Here is a 15,053-nt window from a genome sequence, read left to right on the forward strand (position 1 = left end):
CAGGCGGAGCCCACAGGGCCAAGTAGATGCCAGGGTCCCAGACGAGGTCCCTCCAGGGCAGGACTTAAAGAAGAGGTGTCCTCAGACGCTCTGCGGGGGCTTGGAGTTATGGGAGGGGCTCAGAAACAGCCTCAGGACAGACCGGATAGTCTGTGCTCACTCGGGGCCCTGGGGAGCTATGGCGGGCTCTAGAGTGAGGAGGTGGTGGAATGGTATGGTGTGGTGGGGTGGGGCTTCAGGAAGTCGTACCCACGCAGTTGGAGAGCCTTTGAAATAAACCACTTTCTTGCCTTGCCCAGGGATCTCCAGGCGAGAGAGGTCCAGCCGGTGCTGCTGGGCCCATTGGAATTCCAGGGAGACCCGGGCCCCAGGGGCCCCCTGGGCCAGCTGGAGAGAAAGGCGCTCCTGTAAGTACTGCCCCAGAGGAGCTCGGTCCCTGCTGTGTGCTGTGCTCCCTGGGCGTCTCCCTGGGGTCTGTGGGAGGGGGTGGGTGGTGAAGTTTGCGATGTGTGCCTGGCTGTCACGGTTGACATCCAAAGGCGGCCAGATGCTTCCCCAGAGTGGTCTGAGCTGGAGGGGTGCTCACAGGCCTGTGCGTCTGTGCCCTGGGACATGCAGGCCAGGGCCGGGCGTGGGGGCGTGTGGAGACTCTGTCCAAACGTGGCCTTGGGCCCAGTCCAGGCTCTGGGGACCCCGACAGGATGGGGCCCCCACCCCGGCCTGGGCCCACGGCTGGTCAGTGTAGGGGAAAGGTGGATATTTGGGATGGCGCTTGCTGTGTTGGTCTGGGGGCAGGTGTGGAAAAGAAAAGGGATAGGCGACCTGATGGGAAGATAAGCAACCTCTTCCCAGACCCCTGACAGCCGACACTTCACACCTGATGAACCCAGGTGTGCCTGCCCCCGCCCGGAGGCTTTGTGAGAGCTCAGGTGGGGGCTGGTCTGGAGTCTCGGCTTCCATGAAGGGAGTTAGAGACCCTTCGTATCTAGTCAGACATGCCCTGGGAAGCTGACCGCCAGCCTCTCTCCCCTAGTGTCTCCCTAAATGCCCCTTCCTGCCCAGATGAACCCTCACCCCAGCCACATTTGACATGTGCCTCATGATTGTGCAAACGCCCACCTGGCCTCACATTCACTCAGCCATGGAGACAGATTCCAGCTCAGAGCTCCTCTCCAAATTGCAAATGTCACAGAAGTCTGAGTTCCAGGGGGATGGGCTACCTGGATGATGTCCCATTGAGTCAAGACACCTATGAGGATTGATTTCTGTTAGAGAGGCTGGTTTGCCTCATGGGTTTCCCATGCCTCAGGGTTAGAAAGAGGGCCTTGGTTGCCTTCCTGGCGAGAAGTCCACATGGGAACCACGCTGGACACATGGGCGCCTGGCCGATCTGTCTGGCGTGCCATCGGCAGTTCTGAGGCCTCTGGCCTGTCCCCTGAGGCCTGCAGGACGCAGATCCCCCTGGGCTCTGCCCGCGCCCCCCTCCTCCTGGCACTCGGTGCGGGTAGAGAAAACACAGCACACGGAGCCAGGTGGACATGGCTCGGGCTCGCAGTTTCAAGAGAGTCGGGGCTTGAGCAGAAACCTCCCAGGGTGGCACCGTCCGCGAAACTCTCGTCACAGTCCCAGCACAGCCACCTGAGGAGAAAAGGCCGAGCAAAGGTCAGGTGTCGTGTCAGCAGGAAGATTCCACCCGAGCCATGGGATGCCTGGGCATGTTCTGGCTTAACTGTGGAAGAGCCTTTCCGGGGACTCTCAGGCGAGGAGCAGGGCGTGAATGTGCGGCAGGACAGGGAAGGGGGTGCAGGAAGGGGACGGGCACGGCGAGGCCTGCCAGCGACTGTGAGGCCGCTCGCTTTCCCGTCCGCGTCCCCTCCTGTTTCCATTCCTGGTTCTGTCGGGAGACAGGGATCCCAGTTTGGGTGAGAAGGTGCCGGCCACCCACGGGGTAGCCCATGGCTGGCAAAATAGAGCAAGAACTCAGTGAGGATCATTTGGGATAACCAAGGGGGCGATGAGGAAAGTGAAGCAAAGCTGTGAGGAAAGGAAGATGGGTGTGTGTGTGCGCACGTGTGTGTGTACACATGTGTGTGTGTGCATGTGTGCGCGCACATATGTGTGCATGTGTGTGTGCCTATGTACATGTGTGTGCGTGTGTGTGCCTGTGCATGTGTGTGCATGTGTGTGTGCGTGCATGTGTGTGTGCTTATGTACGTGTGTGTACGCATGTGTGCGTATGTGTGCCTGTGTGTGCGTGTGCCTGTGTGTGTGTGCATCTGTGTGTGTGCATCTGTGTGTGCGCGTGTGCATGCCTATGTACATGTGTGTGCGCGTGTGTGCGTATGTGTGCCTGTGCATGTGTGCCTGTGTATGTGTGCGTGTGCCTGCGTGTGCACGTGTATGTGTGTGCGTGCATGTGTGTGTGCCTATGTACGTGTGTGTGCATATGTGTGCCTGTGTATGTGTGTGTACATGTATGTGCGCACATGCCTGTGTGTGCGTGTGTGCCTATGTACGTGTGTGTGCATGTATGCGTATGTGTGCCTGTGTGTGTGTGTGTGTACGTGTGTGCACGCACATGCCTGTGTGTGTGCATGTGTGTGTGCGTGTGTGTGCAGGTGCTTGTGCTCCTGCTCAGGGGGCGTGCGGCGTGGTATTAGTAGAAAATCGAGAGAGTGAGCAAGTTGGCCAGAGCTGGAGTTCAGACGCCCTGGCCACTGACTTGGGCGATCGCACACGTAGACCCGGGAATCGGGTTGCCCTGGTTTGGATCCCGGCTCCACTGTATGAACGAGCCTCCGTGCCCATCTGGGAGAGAGTAGCCCTTCCCAGGATGGGTGAGGGTTGACCACAGAGGCGCGTGGGGAACAGTGATACAGGACTGGACTCAGAGCCGCCCCGGCGCACCTGGCAGATCCAGGAGGACCTGGGGGACGGTCCCTCCCCAGGAACCGCCCGGCGCACCTGGCAGATCCATGAGGACCTGGGGGACGGTCCCTCCCCAGGAGCCGCCCCGGTGCACCTGGCAGATCCATGAGGACCTGGGGGACGGTCCCTCCCCAGGAACCGCCCGGCGCACCTGGCAGATCCATGAGGACCTGGGGGACGGTCCCTCCCCAGGAACCGCCCCGGCACACCTGGCAGATCCATGAGGACCTGGGGGACGGTCCCTCCCCAGGAGCCGCCCCGGCGCACCTGGCAGATCCATGAGGACCTGGGGGATGGTCCCTCCCCAGGAACCGCCCGCTTCCCGCCTGTGGGGCTCTGGCCGGGAGACGAGCTGCTGGCAGGATGCTCCCGCGATGGAGCTGCCTTTGAACAGTCATCCCCTCTCCTCTCTAGGGCGAGAAGGGTCCACAAGGCCCAGCTGGCCGAGACGGTCTCCAGGGCCCCGTGGGGCTCCCCGGTCCCGCTGGCCCTGTGGGCCCCCCTGGAGAAGATGGAGACAAGGTAAGAGGAATTTGGAGAAGCCCCGCCCCATCGTGGACCCCGCATGGCCCAGCTTGGCCCACATCTGCAGGTCGGAGCTGGGCGGGGGTCCTTTCAAACCAAGGGACGCAGGCACTGCGGGGGCTCTGGTGACAGGGACCCCGTGCTGTGCATCTGGCGTTCCTTGCGTTAGCGGATGGTTTTGGAATAGCTCCCAAATAGCGGTAACGAATGAGACCTCTGACACGCTCGAGGGGACTCACACAGTGCTCTCTTCTGTGGTTTTGATGTCATCAAAGACATCTGCTGTAGCAGCCAGAGCAAGGAGAAGCACTCTAGATCATCTCAGATTCCAGATCTGTGGAGCTGAGTTTAACAAGGTTTTACTCAGTATCTATTTTTAAATGTCTCCGCTTGAATCATCAAGGCCCCCTTTCGTTAGGAATATGCTTTATAATCTGATGCTGTTACCGTAGCATTGTGTTCTCCGTTTAATGAAATCAGAGGAATTCAGCTCTCCGGTTTAGCTTCCCATTTGTGAGAACTCTCCGGTGACATTTCTGACTTTATAACCTCTGCAGTGTTGATGCCTGGCCTCTCGGGGTGGGAGACAGCCCGGCATAGCAGAAGCATGAGGGGTTTTAATAGTTCTGGAGGCATAGTAATTGAGTTGTCTTTATTACACTGTCCTGTCATCCGATTTGACGAAGTAAATATTTCCATTATGATTTTTTGCCACACTTTCAAATCTACTACAATCCTGCAAAGCGTAAAATCAAGGTCGTATCTCTTCCAGCTCTCTTATTAAAGAGGAAATCAAATTAATATATGGAAATGTTTCATCTTAGGAAAGTTAGAGGTCCCCCTGGAGAGGAGATGGTTCTTACTCTCTGAGAAAAATTAATTACGGGGAGCAGAGAACGTGCAAGCGGCCACTGGACCGTCTGACGGGTCTTTCCCATTTTCCCACAGGGAGAGATTGGGGAGCCAGGACAGAAAGGGAGCAAGGGAGACAAAGGCGAGCAGGTAAGGGGCCCCAGCGCAGCCACGGCTCAGGGCCACGTGCTCGGCTCGGTGCACTGTCCCCACTGACATTAACCACCCTTACAAGGTAACCGGGCTTCCCTGGTGGCTCAGTGGTAAAGAGTCAGCCTGCGATGCAGGACTTGCAGCAGGAGCCACAGGTTCAATCCCTGGGTCAGGAAGACCCCCTGGAGGAGAGCACAGGTACCCACTCCAGTCGTCTTGCCTGGAGAATCCCATGGACGGAGGAGCCTGGTGGGCTACAGTCCGTGCAGTTGCCAAGAGGCATGACTGAGCGACTCATCACCAACAACGAGATACCAGCACTCACACCCGTAACCGATGGGAACCGGGTGATGGGCTTTCCCCCCCGTTGAAATCTTGTGTGTGTACGTGCACAGGTGTGTGTTAGGCGTGTATGTATGTAAGTGACACACGCCTGCAAGTGAATCCCTTATTACCAGATGAACAGGAAGCCCTCGCAGGTTTAATGAAATAAGCAAATGGAGCATGTTTGTCCTTGAGGATTTTGGTCCCACGGACGTAGTCACCGCCTCTCAGCGCTGAGGGCTGCGGGCCGTTCCAGCAGCTGCAGCATCCTGACCAAACGCCTCTTAATTTTCCCTAAAAAATATTCTGCTGAGAAGTGCTAGTGCGTTCTTGCACAAGCGCTGTCACGAGGCTGCAGCTCCTCCCGGGGGCCGCAGAAGGAGGCCTGCACTGCGGGCTTCTTCGCCGGTGTGTGTGTCCCGGGCGGGCAGGGACCTGTGTGCTCCCAGTGCCGGCCCGGGCGGGTCAGACTCCCTGCACAGTGCGGCCTCTCCCCCACGCTCTCTGGGCCGACAGTGGAACGTGCTTGGGGGCGCCCTGGGGGCGGCATCGAGCTCCAGGCGTGACCTGAGTCAGGCCCTTGCTCAGCCCTGCAGGAGTCCCCTGACCTCAGGTCTCGTTTCTGAACGGGGTCTCCGCAGCCCGTGTCTCGAGTGTGCGATGGGGCTGAGGTGGTGCACAGGGCCCTCTGGCCACCCCCGACCGCACACACTCAGGGCTGGACCCCGGGCCTCTTGCCTTCTGGAGCCGCAGCCTGGCCGGGGTGGGCCCCGCATGGGCAGGGCCCCGGTGAGCTGGGCCGCCAGCCCCCACATCAGTGGCCTCAGCGGCGACTCAGGAGCCACCACCTCTGTCTCTTCCCCACAGGGTCCACCAGGGCCTACAGGACCTCAAGGCCCCATCGGACAGCCAGGCCCCTCCGTGAGTATCCGCGGCTAACAGCCCTCGGAGTCGCCGACCCCTCAAGCTGCTGTGGTCCACTTCCGGTCCTCAGCACACTCCTCCGTCTCCCCGCAGGGAGCCGATGGCGAGCCGGGACCTCGGGGCCAGCAGGGCCTCTTTGGGCAGAAAGGCGACGAGGGTCCGAGAGGCTTCCCCGGGCCCCCGGGCCCCGTGGGGCTGCAGGTAACAGCAGAGTTGGCACAGAGCTGGGTCGATTCCCCACGTCTGTGCTGTGCCTCCCCGGCCCTCACACCTCTGCCCTCCCCTCCTGCTCCCTCCCTCCTTGACGTATATACCCCATCCACGCCATGTAAGACAGGTAACTAACGAGAGCCTAGTGCATAGCTCAGGGAACACTGCTCGAAGCTCTGTATGACCTAAAGGGGCAGTAAGTCAAAACAAGAGGGGGTGTGTATGCACAGAGCTGACTCGCTTTGTGTACAGTCGACTCTAACATGACGTTGCGAAACAACTATAGTCCAATAAAAAGTTTAAAATGGGGCTGCTAAGGAGCCACAGGGCCTCCTCCACACGCCCGAAGAGCCATGAATTCACAGACGTCTAGACACTCCTAGCTTCGCTTCTCTTACCCCGTGACGTTTGTTTTCCTGCTCATTGTAGAATGTTGGAAACTACTGTAGCTTATTAGAAAAGGAAACCAGACTGGCTTCTGAGTGCATGCGCATGCCCACCTTCTAAACGCCCGTGCGCAACACACACACACACACACACGCACACACACACACGCACAAGCTGCGCAACACACACACACGCACACACACACGCACACACACACGCACACACGCACGCACACGCATGCACACGCACACACACACACACACATGCACACACACATGCACAAGCTGCGCAACACACACGCACGCACGCACACGCACGCACACACACACACGCACACACATGCACACGCACACACGCACACACACACACGCACACACACACATGCACAAGCTGCGCAACACACACACACGCACGCACACACACGCACACACACACATGCACACGCACGCACACACACACATGCACACGCACACACGCACACACACACGTGCACAAGCGTGTGCACCCTTCTGTTTGGTTTTCACAAAACCTGAGTCACGCTGCACGTATAGAACACTCGGACCAGGCTTTCCCGCTTCCTGTTATGTTACGAGTCACGTCAAATGCCATTAAATATTCTTTGAACATGTCACCTTCTATTTATTTTCAAAAACATGACTCTTAGTCACTGCCTTGTGTCCCAGCATATGGTGGTGACATAATTGATTCCGGCAGCTCCCTGCTGGTGGCTCATTAGGCTTTATTGTTTTATGGGACACTTGCAATAAGCACCTTGTCCATAAATCCTTGCCCACTTCTCCGATTCTCTCCTCGGGCTAATTCTGAGACGGGATCTCGAAGCCATCCTCATGCGTAGCTGAGATGCGCATCCCCGAGGCTTTTGGGGTGCTCAGCTGGGAGGCAGCAGAGGTTGGGGGGGCACTGGAGCCATGCCCACCGGCTGAGTGTCTGACGACCTCCTGTTCTCAGGGTCTGCCGGGACCTCCCGGAGAGAAGGGCGAGACAGGCGACGTGGGTCAGATGGTGAGTGGGGCCGCTCCTGGGGCACGGGCCGTGGCGGAGCTGGCATTCTGGGGGAGGCCTGCCTTTGCTCTGGGCTCAACGGCTCCCCTTCTCCAGGGCCCGCCAGGTCCCCCCGGACCCCGAGGACCCTCCGGAGCTCCAGGTGCAGACGGGCCACAAGGACCCCCCGGCGGAATAGGCAACCCTGGAGCCGTGGGAGAGAAGGTGACGCACGCCCCGTGACTGTCCTGGTGTGTGAGCGTGCGTGCGTGTGTGTGCGTGTGTGTGTGGAGACACGCAGGTGCACTGCTAGGCTGTTCTGCCACAAGCATCTCGAAACCTGGAAGGCTGTGCAGTGGCCCTGGGAGCCCCACCCCCACCCAGGGCAGCCTGTGCGGGATTTCACACAATGCGACCCCCAGCAAAGGCCGCCGCCCCCGCTCCGAGATCGGCTCCGACAGCCGTGGTTGTCTGTCCTTGACGTGTGTAGTTGCTCCCGTCTCAGCTCCCATTTCCCTCAACTCCTGTCATCTCACAGCTTCCGGTCCTCGTCATCTGACCTGGTTCATGCCAGGGTCTGGGCCCTGGAGATATCTGAGCACATTGGTTGTATGTGCATGCACACACATGTACATACCTTACATGCGTGCGTGTGGCAGGCCCTGGAGATGATGCCTGAGCCCATTGGGTGTATGTGCGTGCACACACGTGTGTACATGCCTTACACGCGGGGGTGTGGCGGGCGAGACGGTGCCAGAGTCTGACTCCACCTGGGCCCAGGAGTTTGCACTATTTCAGAGCACCGATCCCAGCTTCTTGGGATAAAAGAAAGGAGGTGGACATGTGCCCTTCCATTTGCATTCCTTGCACACCTTCCAGAACTTTCTGCTGAAGTCTGGTCATTCAGTTGAAACCAGTGTCCCATCACTGCTCCCTTTTTATGATAGAGTCGCAGGGGAGCACACCTGCTGAGCCCACCCGTTATGGCGGGCAGCCTCTGCTGGGGGCCGCGTCCTCCCCCCACCTGCCACGGGGCGCATCCCCCCCAGCCCGCGACACCCCCCACCAGCTCTGCCCCTCCAGCCGGCAGACCCAGGGCACCATGCTGTTCTCCATCTGCCTTCACCCGCTGTCCCTCCTCCCGCACCTGGCCTCTCCCGGTCGTCCTCCAGGGCGGCTGGGAGCACCCCTTCCTGGGGAGGGCCATCCCTGACACCCCACGTTCCCTCCACGTGTGTTGCACGCTCGTGCGTGTCACTGTCACCCCTGTGTCCCTGGACTCCTCACCTGTGTCTCCTCCAGTCCTGGGCGCTCCCAAGAGGACAGTGACCGCTGTCTCACCCCGTCCCCACAGCCCACCCCAGCCCAGTGTCAGGGACGATTTGATGGACACCTGGGCTGGACCTCTGCTCTCCTCACTGCTGGAATCACTTTGCGTTTCCTCCTTAGGGTGAACCCGGCGAAGCAGGAGAGCCTGGCCTTCCCGGCGAAGGGGGCCCCCCGGTGAGTGAGCGGGCTCTGGGGAGGGGTGGGGCGTGGCATGGACGGCTGCCGGGGGGCAGGGTCCCACTCTACCTCAGCTTTCCCATCCGTGAAATGGGAGTCGGGCCTCCTCTTGTGCCTCCATCACGAGACTGCTGGAAAAAAGAGGGAGTGTGGTGGGGAGTGAGTGTGTGTGTGACAGAGAGTGCCTGTGTGTGTGCGTGTGTGTGCGCGTGTGTGTGTGAGTGTGCATGTGTGTGTGATCACGCATGTGCGTGTGTGTGTGTGCGTGTGTGTGTGTGAGTGTGTGCGTGTGTGAGTGCATGTGTGTGTGTGAGTGTGCATGTGTACGTGTGTGTGAGCATGTGTGAGTGTGCATGTGTGTGAGTGTGCACACACATTGATGTTAGTGATGAACGCCCAGGACAGTTGTGCGTGAGCTGCCCCTCCGTCCGTGGTGTTCTGGGCTCCCTCACGGGCTTCCACAAGCATGGGGCTCATTCTTGTCACCTGTGAGCCCAGACCTGGGACATTCCTTCGCAGGTCAGATGCGTGGTCTCTCGAGGCCCGCTGGGGGCTGCTCTCTGGCCCAGGGAGTGGCTGGTGGCCGGAGGTGTGCTGGGCTCCCTCCACCTGAGGGTCCCAGTGCAGGGGGCAGCCTGGGTCCCTGTAGCCCCTGGGGTCCACGCCGCCTGCTGTCTCGTCAGGACGCAGCCCTGCCCTTCTCACCTAGAAGCCGAGCCTCAGCCTCAGAGGCCCCAGGACACCAGTGGGGTCCCGAGACCCCTCGCGGTGCCTGTGGGGCTGGACTCTTGGGGACTTGCTGGGGGCGGAGGCTCTGGAGGCAGCTGACCCCCCAGGGGCCTGTGGCCTGGCCTCGGTCAGGGTACTTCTGCTCCTCGTGGTGCCAGCGCAGGGCGGGCTGCAGGCTGGCTCTGGGAACACGCTCCCCGCCTCTCCCCACAGGGACCCAAAGGCGAAAGGGGGGAGAAAGGCGAGTCGGGCCCCTCCGGTGCCGCCGGACCCCCGGGGCCCAAGGGCCCTCCCGGAGACGACGGTCCCAAAGGCAGCCCCGTGAGTACCGGGGGACGCTGGGCTCTCAGCAGTGTCCTCTCACTCCCGGGCCTGGGGGACACAGAAGCTGCCTGACCCCGCGGGTGTGGGGTGACCCCTGGGTCCTGAACTGGAACAGTGGAGGAGGGAGGAGGAGAGAGGGGCCGGGAAGGGGCACAGCTCGGAGGCCACGTGCATGGACCCAGCAGCTTTCCGGACCGAATGGGCTCTATGCGTCCCCGGCCCCGCCCCGCCCTCCGCCCCGCCCTCCGCCCCACCCCCCCGCCCCACCCCCTCCGCCCCACCCCCTCCGCCCCGCCCCTCCGCCCCACCCCCTCCGCCCCGCCCCTCCGCCCCGCCCCTCCGCCCCGCCCCTCCGCCCCGCCCCTCCGCCCCACCCCCTCCGCCCCGCCCCTCCGCCCCGCCCCGCCCCTCCGCCCCGCCCCACCCCTCCGCCCCGCCCCACCCCTCCGCGGTCTGCCTCGCTTTGCCTCAGGAGGGTCTGCAGAGCATCGAGTCCTACAGTTCAGGGTTCAGGATCAGGGTCAGCCACGGCCCCAGGAGCAGACACCTGGGCAGGAGGCTGCCCTCTGAGGCCTCTGGAAGGCGAGCGGCGGCCCCGTCTGGCCCACCGCACAGGGAATGATGCTCTGGGGGGAGCCCCCTGCTCTGGGGAGCCCTGAGGTGCCAGGCTGGCGGGAGGCATGGGCCGGCTGTGTGGACGCAGCCCTGTGAGTCCAGCGCGCTCTGGGAGGGTGGCTGACGCTTCTCTCGCTCCATTTCAGGGCCCCGTCGGTTTTCCCGGAGATCCCGGTCCCCCCGGAGAACCCGGCCCCGCGGTAGGTGCCCGAGAGTGCCGAGCCAGGGGTCCCTACAGCCCGTGACCTGCCTCCAGGCCTGTCTTTTCCCTTCCGTCTGCTGCTGTTCTGCCTCTGCTCGGAGCATGGTGCTCAACCCCCTTCTGACAAGCACGCGGGGAAAGGCGTCTCCCCTCCGAGCGCCCTGGGTGGGCACCCCGGGTGGGTTTTGGGGTCGGGACCGGGGACCAGTGGGTCCTGGTGCCTGAACTCGGGTGTGCCCAGGGCACAGAAGAAACCTGCTTTTGGTCCCACAGGGTCAAGACGGTCCCCCTGGCGACAAAGGAGACGATGGTGAACCCGGGCAAACGGTGAGTCCACCTGGGACCTCTGGGGCCCTGACGCGGCTATGCAGGGAGGCGCCAGGCGACGCGGCCGCGCAGGGAGGCGTCAGGCGACGCGGCCGCGCAGGGAGGCGTCAGGCGACGCGGCCGCGCAGGGAGGTGTCAGGCCTTGCAACCTGCTCTGTTCATTTCACCCAGTTGCCTTAGAGTAGTGACCCAGCCAAGGGTCCTCGGAGGACCCTTGCGAGCTGGGGACCCTCCTCCCAGAAGGGGAAATGCACCCCCAGGCCTGACGGCGGCTCTGCACACGAAGCCCGGTGTCCGCGACACCCCCTCAGAAGCCCACCCAGCATCCTCAGGATCCCTGTTTCTGCCGGGTAGGGTTGGATGTGCTCCTCAAAAGGCTCTTCCCACGTGAGCCTTGAGCTGAGCTCACACTGGACGTGCCTCTCATCGGGTTTCCGAAACGTTGTTTCGAGCTCGGGACACCAGCTTAGGGCCCCGAAGAGATGTCTGCCCTCCTACCCCTTCCTGGCCTGTGACCCAGGGTCCACCTCTGCAGAAGGGGTGCCGGCCGGCTTGCTGGGAACCCTCCCCAGATGCAGCAGAGCCGCAGGTGGGATGGGCCCCCACACTGGTGCAGCCTGAGGGCAGGGCAGGGCAGTCCAGGACCACCCCCACTCAGGGCCGATTCTGCAGAAGACGAGAGGGGCAGCTTTGGGGCTGGCCGAGGTCGGAGTGAAAGCTCTGTGTGTTCTTAGCCTCAGACCCACCCAGCCCCGCCGGGTCTCAGCTAACATCCTTGACTTAAATGCTCTGCTTTCTCCCACCCCAGGGATCACCAGGCCCTACGGGTGAGCCAGGCCCATCTGGGCCTCCAGGAAAAAGGGTACGTGGAGCTGCCGGGCGTCCCTGCACGAAACCTGCCCCTCCCCCGCCCTGCACAGACCCTGGGAACCTGGGTAGCCCCTGGGAGGAGGAAGCGGCTTCTCTTTGAAGCTCACAGCCCGCTCGGCGTGCTGCCACGGTATCCAATCTCAGAGCCGCCAGGTCGATGCGCCACTCCTTTCAGGATGAGCTGACTGAGCAGACCTTCTCTTATGGCTGTCGTGGGAGAAAAAACACACCCACGAAGCTGAAAAAGCCCCTTTCCCCCGGGTCAGACCTTTGGAAAAGTCAGAGCAAGCAAACTGAATCATCCCACAAACGGAACCATCTGTTGCTGGGGCTGCGATGACCGCGGCCGCTCTGAGTGTGCGGGAGGGGAGGCCACCGGAGTGCCCGACCCCCAGCCCAGCCCGCTGCCCTTTTCTGGGACCAGAGGCCTCGGGCCTTGTTCTGGAGGCCTGGGAGCAGCCCCACGCCCCTGCCAGGCCTGTGCCCCACCGCGCTCAGCTGCCTTCTCGGCTTCTGGGAGCCCATTCCTCACGCGTTGCCCTCTTGCTCCCTCCAGGGTCCGCCCGGCCCCGCAGGTCCCGAAGGCAGGCAGGGGGAGAAAGGAGCCAAGGTGGGTGCTTTCTAGCCCGGCTGTGGCCGTTACTGTGCATAGGCCTTCCAGGGCGTGCCGAGGGCACGGTGGCCACTTGGGGTCAGGGGGTGGAGAGGGATTGGATGCTGAACACACAGAGAGGGGCTGTGGGGTTCAGAGGGGCCGGCTCCATGCAGACCTGGGTGGAAGAGCCCATCCTCTGCAGGGGGAGACAGGCTGTGCCTCCGGCTGGGGGTCCCTGACTGGGCACTGCAGTTCATGTGCCCCACCAGCCTGGGGGAGGGGAGGCCCGTGCCGGGTACCTCAGGGCCTGGCGTTGACCTGGCCGCGCCTGGCTGCCTCTCCTGCAAAGCAGAGACGGTGACAGCACCCACTGCAGGGCAGAGCAGAGGGTGGGGTGCCCTGCGGTGAGGTTAGGGTGCAGCCTGGCACCCAGAGCCCTCATGGCCGCTCTCCCCAGGAGCTCTGGGTGGGGCCTGGGTGCCTCCTCCTGGAGTGGAGGGGCCCCAGTGTCGACTGAGACTGTGGAGCTCGTCCAGCCCAGGTCTGCTCAGGACGCGTGGCCGTGTCCACCGTGAGCTCCAAGCTGGCCATAACCGCCATGGTGGCCGTGGTGGCTGGGCGGCTAGAGCCCAGTTGACTGAGGTCTTCAGTGGGTGGAGGATGGGGGCTGAGTGGCCTCTATATAGAGGCAGGAAAGTTGGGGGCACCCCTGGGTGTTGGGGCATGCGGGGTTCTCACCAAGGCTCCTCGGGGTTTCTGGGCAGTGGTTCCGGGCTGGGGTGACCACAGCCTCAAGCATCGGGGCCCCACTCTGTCCTCCTTGCAGGGAGAAGCCGGCTTGGAAGGCCCTCCTGGGAAGACTGGCCCCATTGGCCCCCAGGGGGCCCCCGGGAAGCCGGGGCCCGACGGCCTTCGAGGGATCCCGGGCCCAGTGGTGAGTGGCCCCAGGGTGGGGGGCCTGAGGGTGGGGCGGCAGCTGCTGAGGGCGGGGCTCACGTGCAGGTTCGACTGTGTTTCAGGGTGAACAAGGTCTCCCCGGAGCCCCGGGCCCTGATGGCCCCCCAGGACCCATGGTGAGTCAGGACGTGCCCCAGGGGCCCCCGGCGGAGGTGGCAGAGGGCGGGGTTTGGGATGAGAACTCTGAGCCCCTCGCCTCCCCCGCAGGGCCCCCCAGGACTCCCCGGCCTCAAAGGAGACTCTGGACCCAAAGGAGAGAAGGTGAGTGGCCTGCAGGCGCCCGTGCGGCTGAAGTGTGGGCCCCCTGAGAGCCTGTGCCTCGGGCCTCACAAGGTCTGGCTCGTCCCTGCCAGCGTCACCTGCTCGGGGTGGCGACTCGAAGGGAACAGATCCGTGTGGCTTGGAGACCCGGCCGCTGCCCGCTGTCGGGGCCGGCCTGGGGCACATTTCCACTGCAGGAGCTTCGAGCAGGGCGGAAGGCAGCGCTGCCGCTTCTGGCTGGGCCACGCGGCCGGACGTGAGGCGTTGCCACCACAAATGCCCCTTTCATTCCCACAGGGTCACCCAGGCTTGATCGGCCTCATCGGACCTCCGGGCGAACAGGGAGAAAAGGGTGACCGCGGAGTCCCCGGCCCCCAGGGCTCCTCGGGCCCTAAGGGAGAACAGGTGCGTGGAACAGGCTGTATCCAAAGATTCGAGGCTAGTTCAAGCTGGAAGGACGTTCCTGGCCACGGGGTCAGGGCAGGAGCAGCCGCGGCGCCGGGATCACCCTGGCGCACAGGGCCCAGGAGCGGAACTGGAGCGCAGCCCAGGCCCTGAGCAGCCCTCACGGTCCTGCTGGCCTCCGCAGTGAAGGCCATCACCCCCACCACACTCAGAAAGGCGTCTGTCCCAGCTGAGCGTCCAGGGTCATTGGCGACGCTCAGCTGCATCCTGGCTCCCCCTTGACTCCATATATGTGCAGCTGACCCCAGACTTCCCTGGGAACCAGCCCCCGGGAAACCACAGCCAGGAAAACAGCTTGCGAGGCTGGCCTGCCCTGCACCTGGGGGGTTCTGGCAGTGGGTTCTTTGGCCGGGGAATGGGAGGGTGTACGTGGGGGTGTTGAGGCCTGGCAGGCCCGCCTTTCCTGTCCCCACAGCAAGGCCACGGGGCCTCACTGCAGCCTGTGAACCCCCGCTGCCCAAGCCAGGTGTGATGGCTCACACGTGCCCCTGAGCCGTGCCCACCTTGGCTGGCACCCGACCTGGGAGAGGGCAGGGTGCCTGAGGCAGAGCTGGAGGGAGGAGCCCAGGCGGGAGGCGACATCCCCTGCCTCACCCCGCCGTGTCTCCCCGTGGCACCTAGACCAGGAGAGGGGGTCAGTCAGGATGCAAGCTCCACTGTGGGGAAGCCCTTGGGAGGCTGGATGGACAGGCGGAAGAGACAGGGCCCCAGGACGCTCGCCGCCCCCGAGCGGGGCTCGTGCTCAGGGTGGACCCCCAGCTAGAGCAGAAAGCAGCCAGGGGGACCGGGCGGGGCTGGCGCACACGGGACGTTAGAGGGGTCACGCTCAGGCTCCCTGGGGGTCCTTCCAGGCCGGCCGGGCAGGGGCCCCTGGGTGCCAGGCTTCCCGGCAGGCGT

The 15,053-nt window shown here is 62.9% G+C and overlaps 1 protein-coding gene across 3 annotated transcripts in view; it reads left to right on the forward strand.

The window, feature by feature from the left end:
• Positions 1-15,053, forward strand: part of COL5A1 (collagen type V alpha 1 chain) — a 151,216-nt gene that overhangs the window by 115,549 nt on the left and 20,614 nt on the right. For all 3 annotated transcript variants that reach the window (XM_024999726.2, XM_024999727.2, XM_059891908.1), the window contains exons 42-58: positions 300-407; positions 3,343-3,450; positions 4,402-4,455; positions 5,650-5,703; positions 5,800-5,907; positions 7,273-7,326; positions 7,423-7,530; positions 8,755-8,808; positions 9,754-9,861; positions 10,626-10,679; positions 10,955-11,008; positions 11,817-11,870; positions 12,435-12,488; positions 13,300-13,407; positions 13,493-13,546; positions 13,638-13,691; positions 13,989-14,096. In XM_024999726.2, coding sequence (XP_024855494.1) covers positions 300-407; positions 3,343-3,450; positions 4,402-4,455; positions 5,650-5,703; positions 5,800-5,907; positions 7,273-7,326; positions 7,423-7,530; positions 8,755-8,808; positions 9,754-9,861; positions 10,626-10,679; positions 10,955-11,008; positions 11,817-11,870; positions 12,435-12,488; positions 13,300-13,407; positions 13,493-13,546; positions 13,638-13,691; positions 13,989-14,096 — 1,296 coding nt within the window. The remainder of the gene's footprint in view (positions 1-299; positions 408-3,342; positions 3,451-4,401; positions 4,456-5,649; positions 5,704-5,799; positions 5,908-7,272; positions 7,327-7,422; positions 7,531-8,754; positions 8,809-9,753; positions 9,862-10,625; positions 10,680-10,954; positions 11,009-11,816; positions 11,871-12,434; positions 12,489-13,299; positions 13,408-13,492; positions 13,547-13,637; positions 13,692-13,988; positions 14,097-15,053) is intronic.

This window comes from Bos taurus, chromosome 11, assembly GCF_002263795.3.
Source record: "Bos taurus isolate L1 Dominette 01449 registration number 42190680 breed Hereford chromosome 11, ARS-UCD2.0, whole genome shotgun sequence".
NCBI classification, from domain to species: Eukaryota; Metazoa; Chordata; class Mammalia; order Artiodactyla; family Bovidae; genus Bos; species Bos taurus.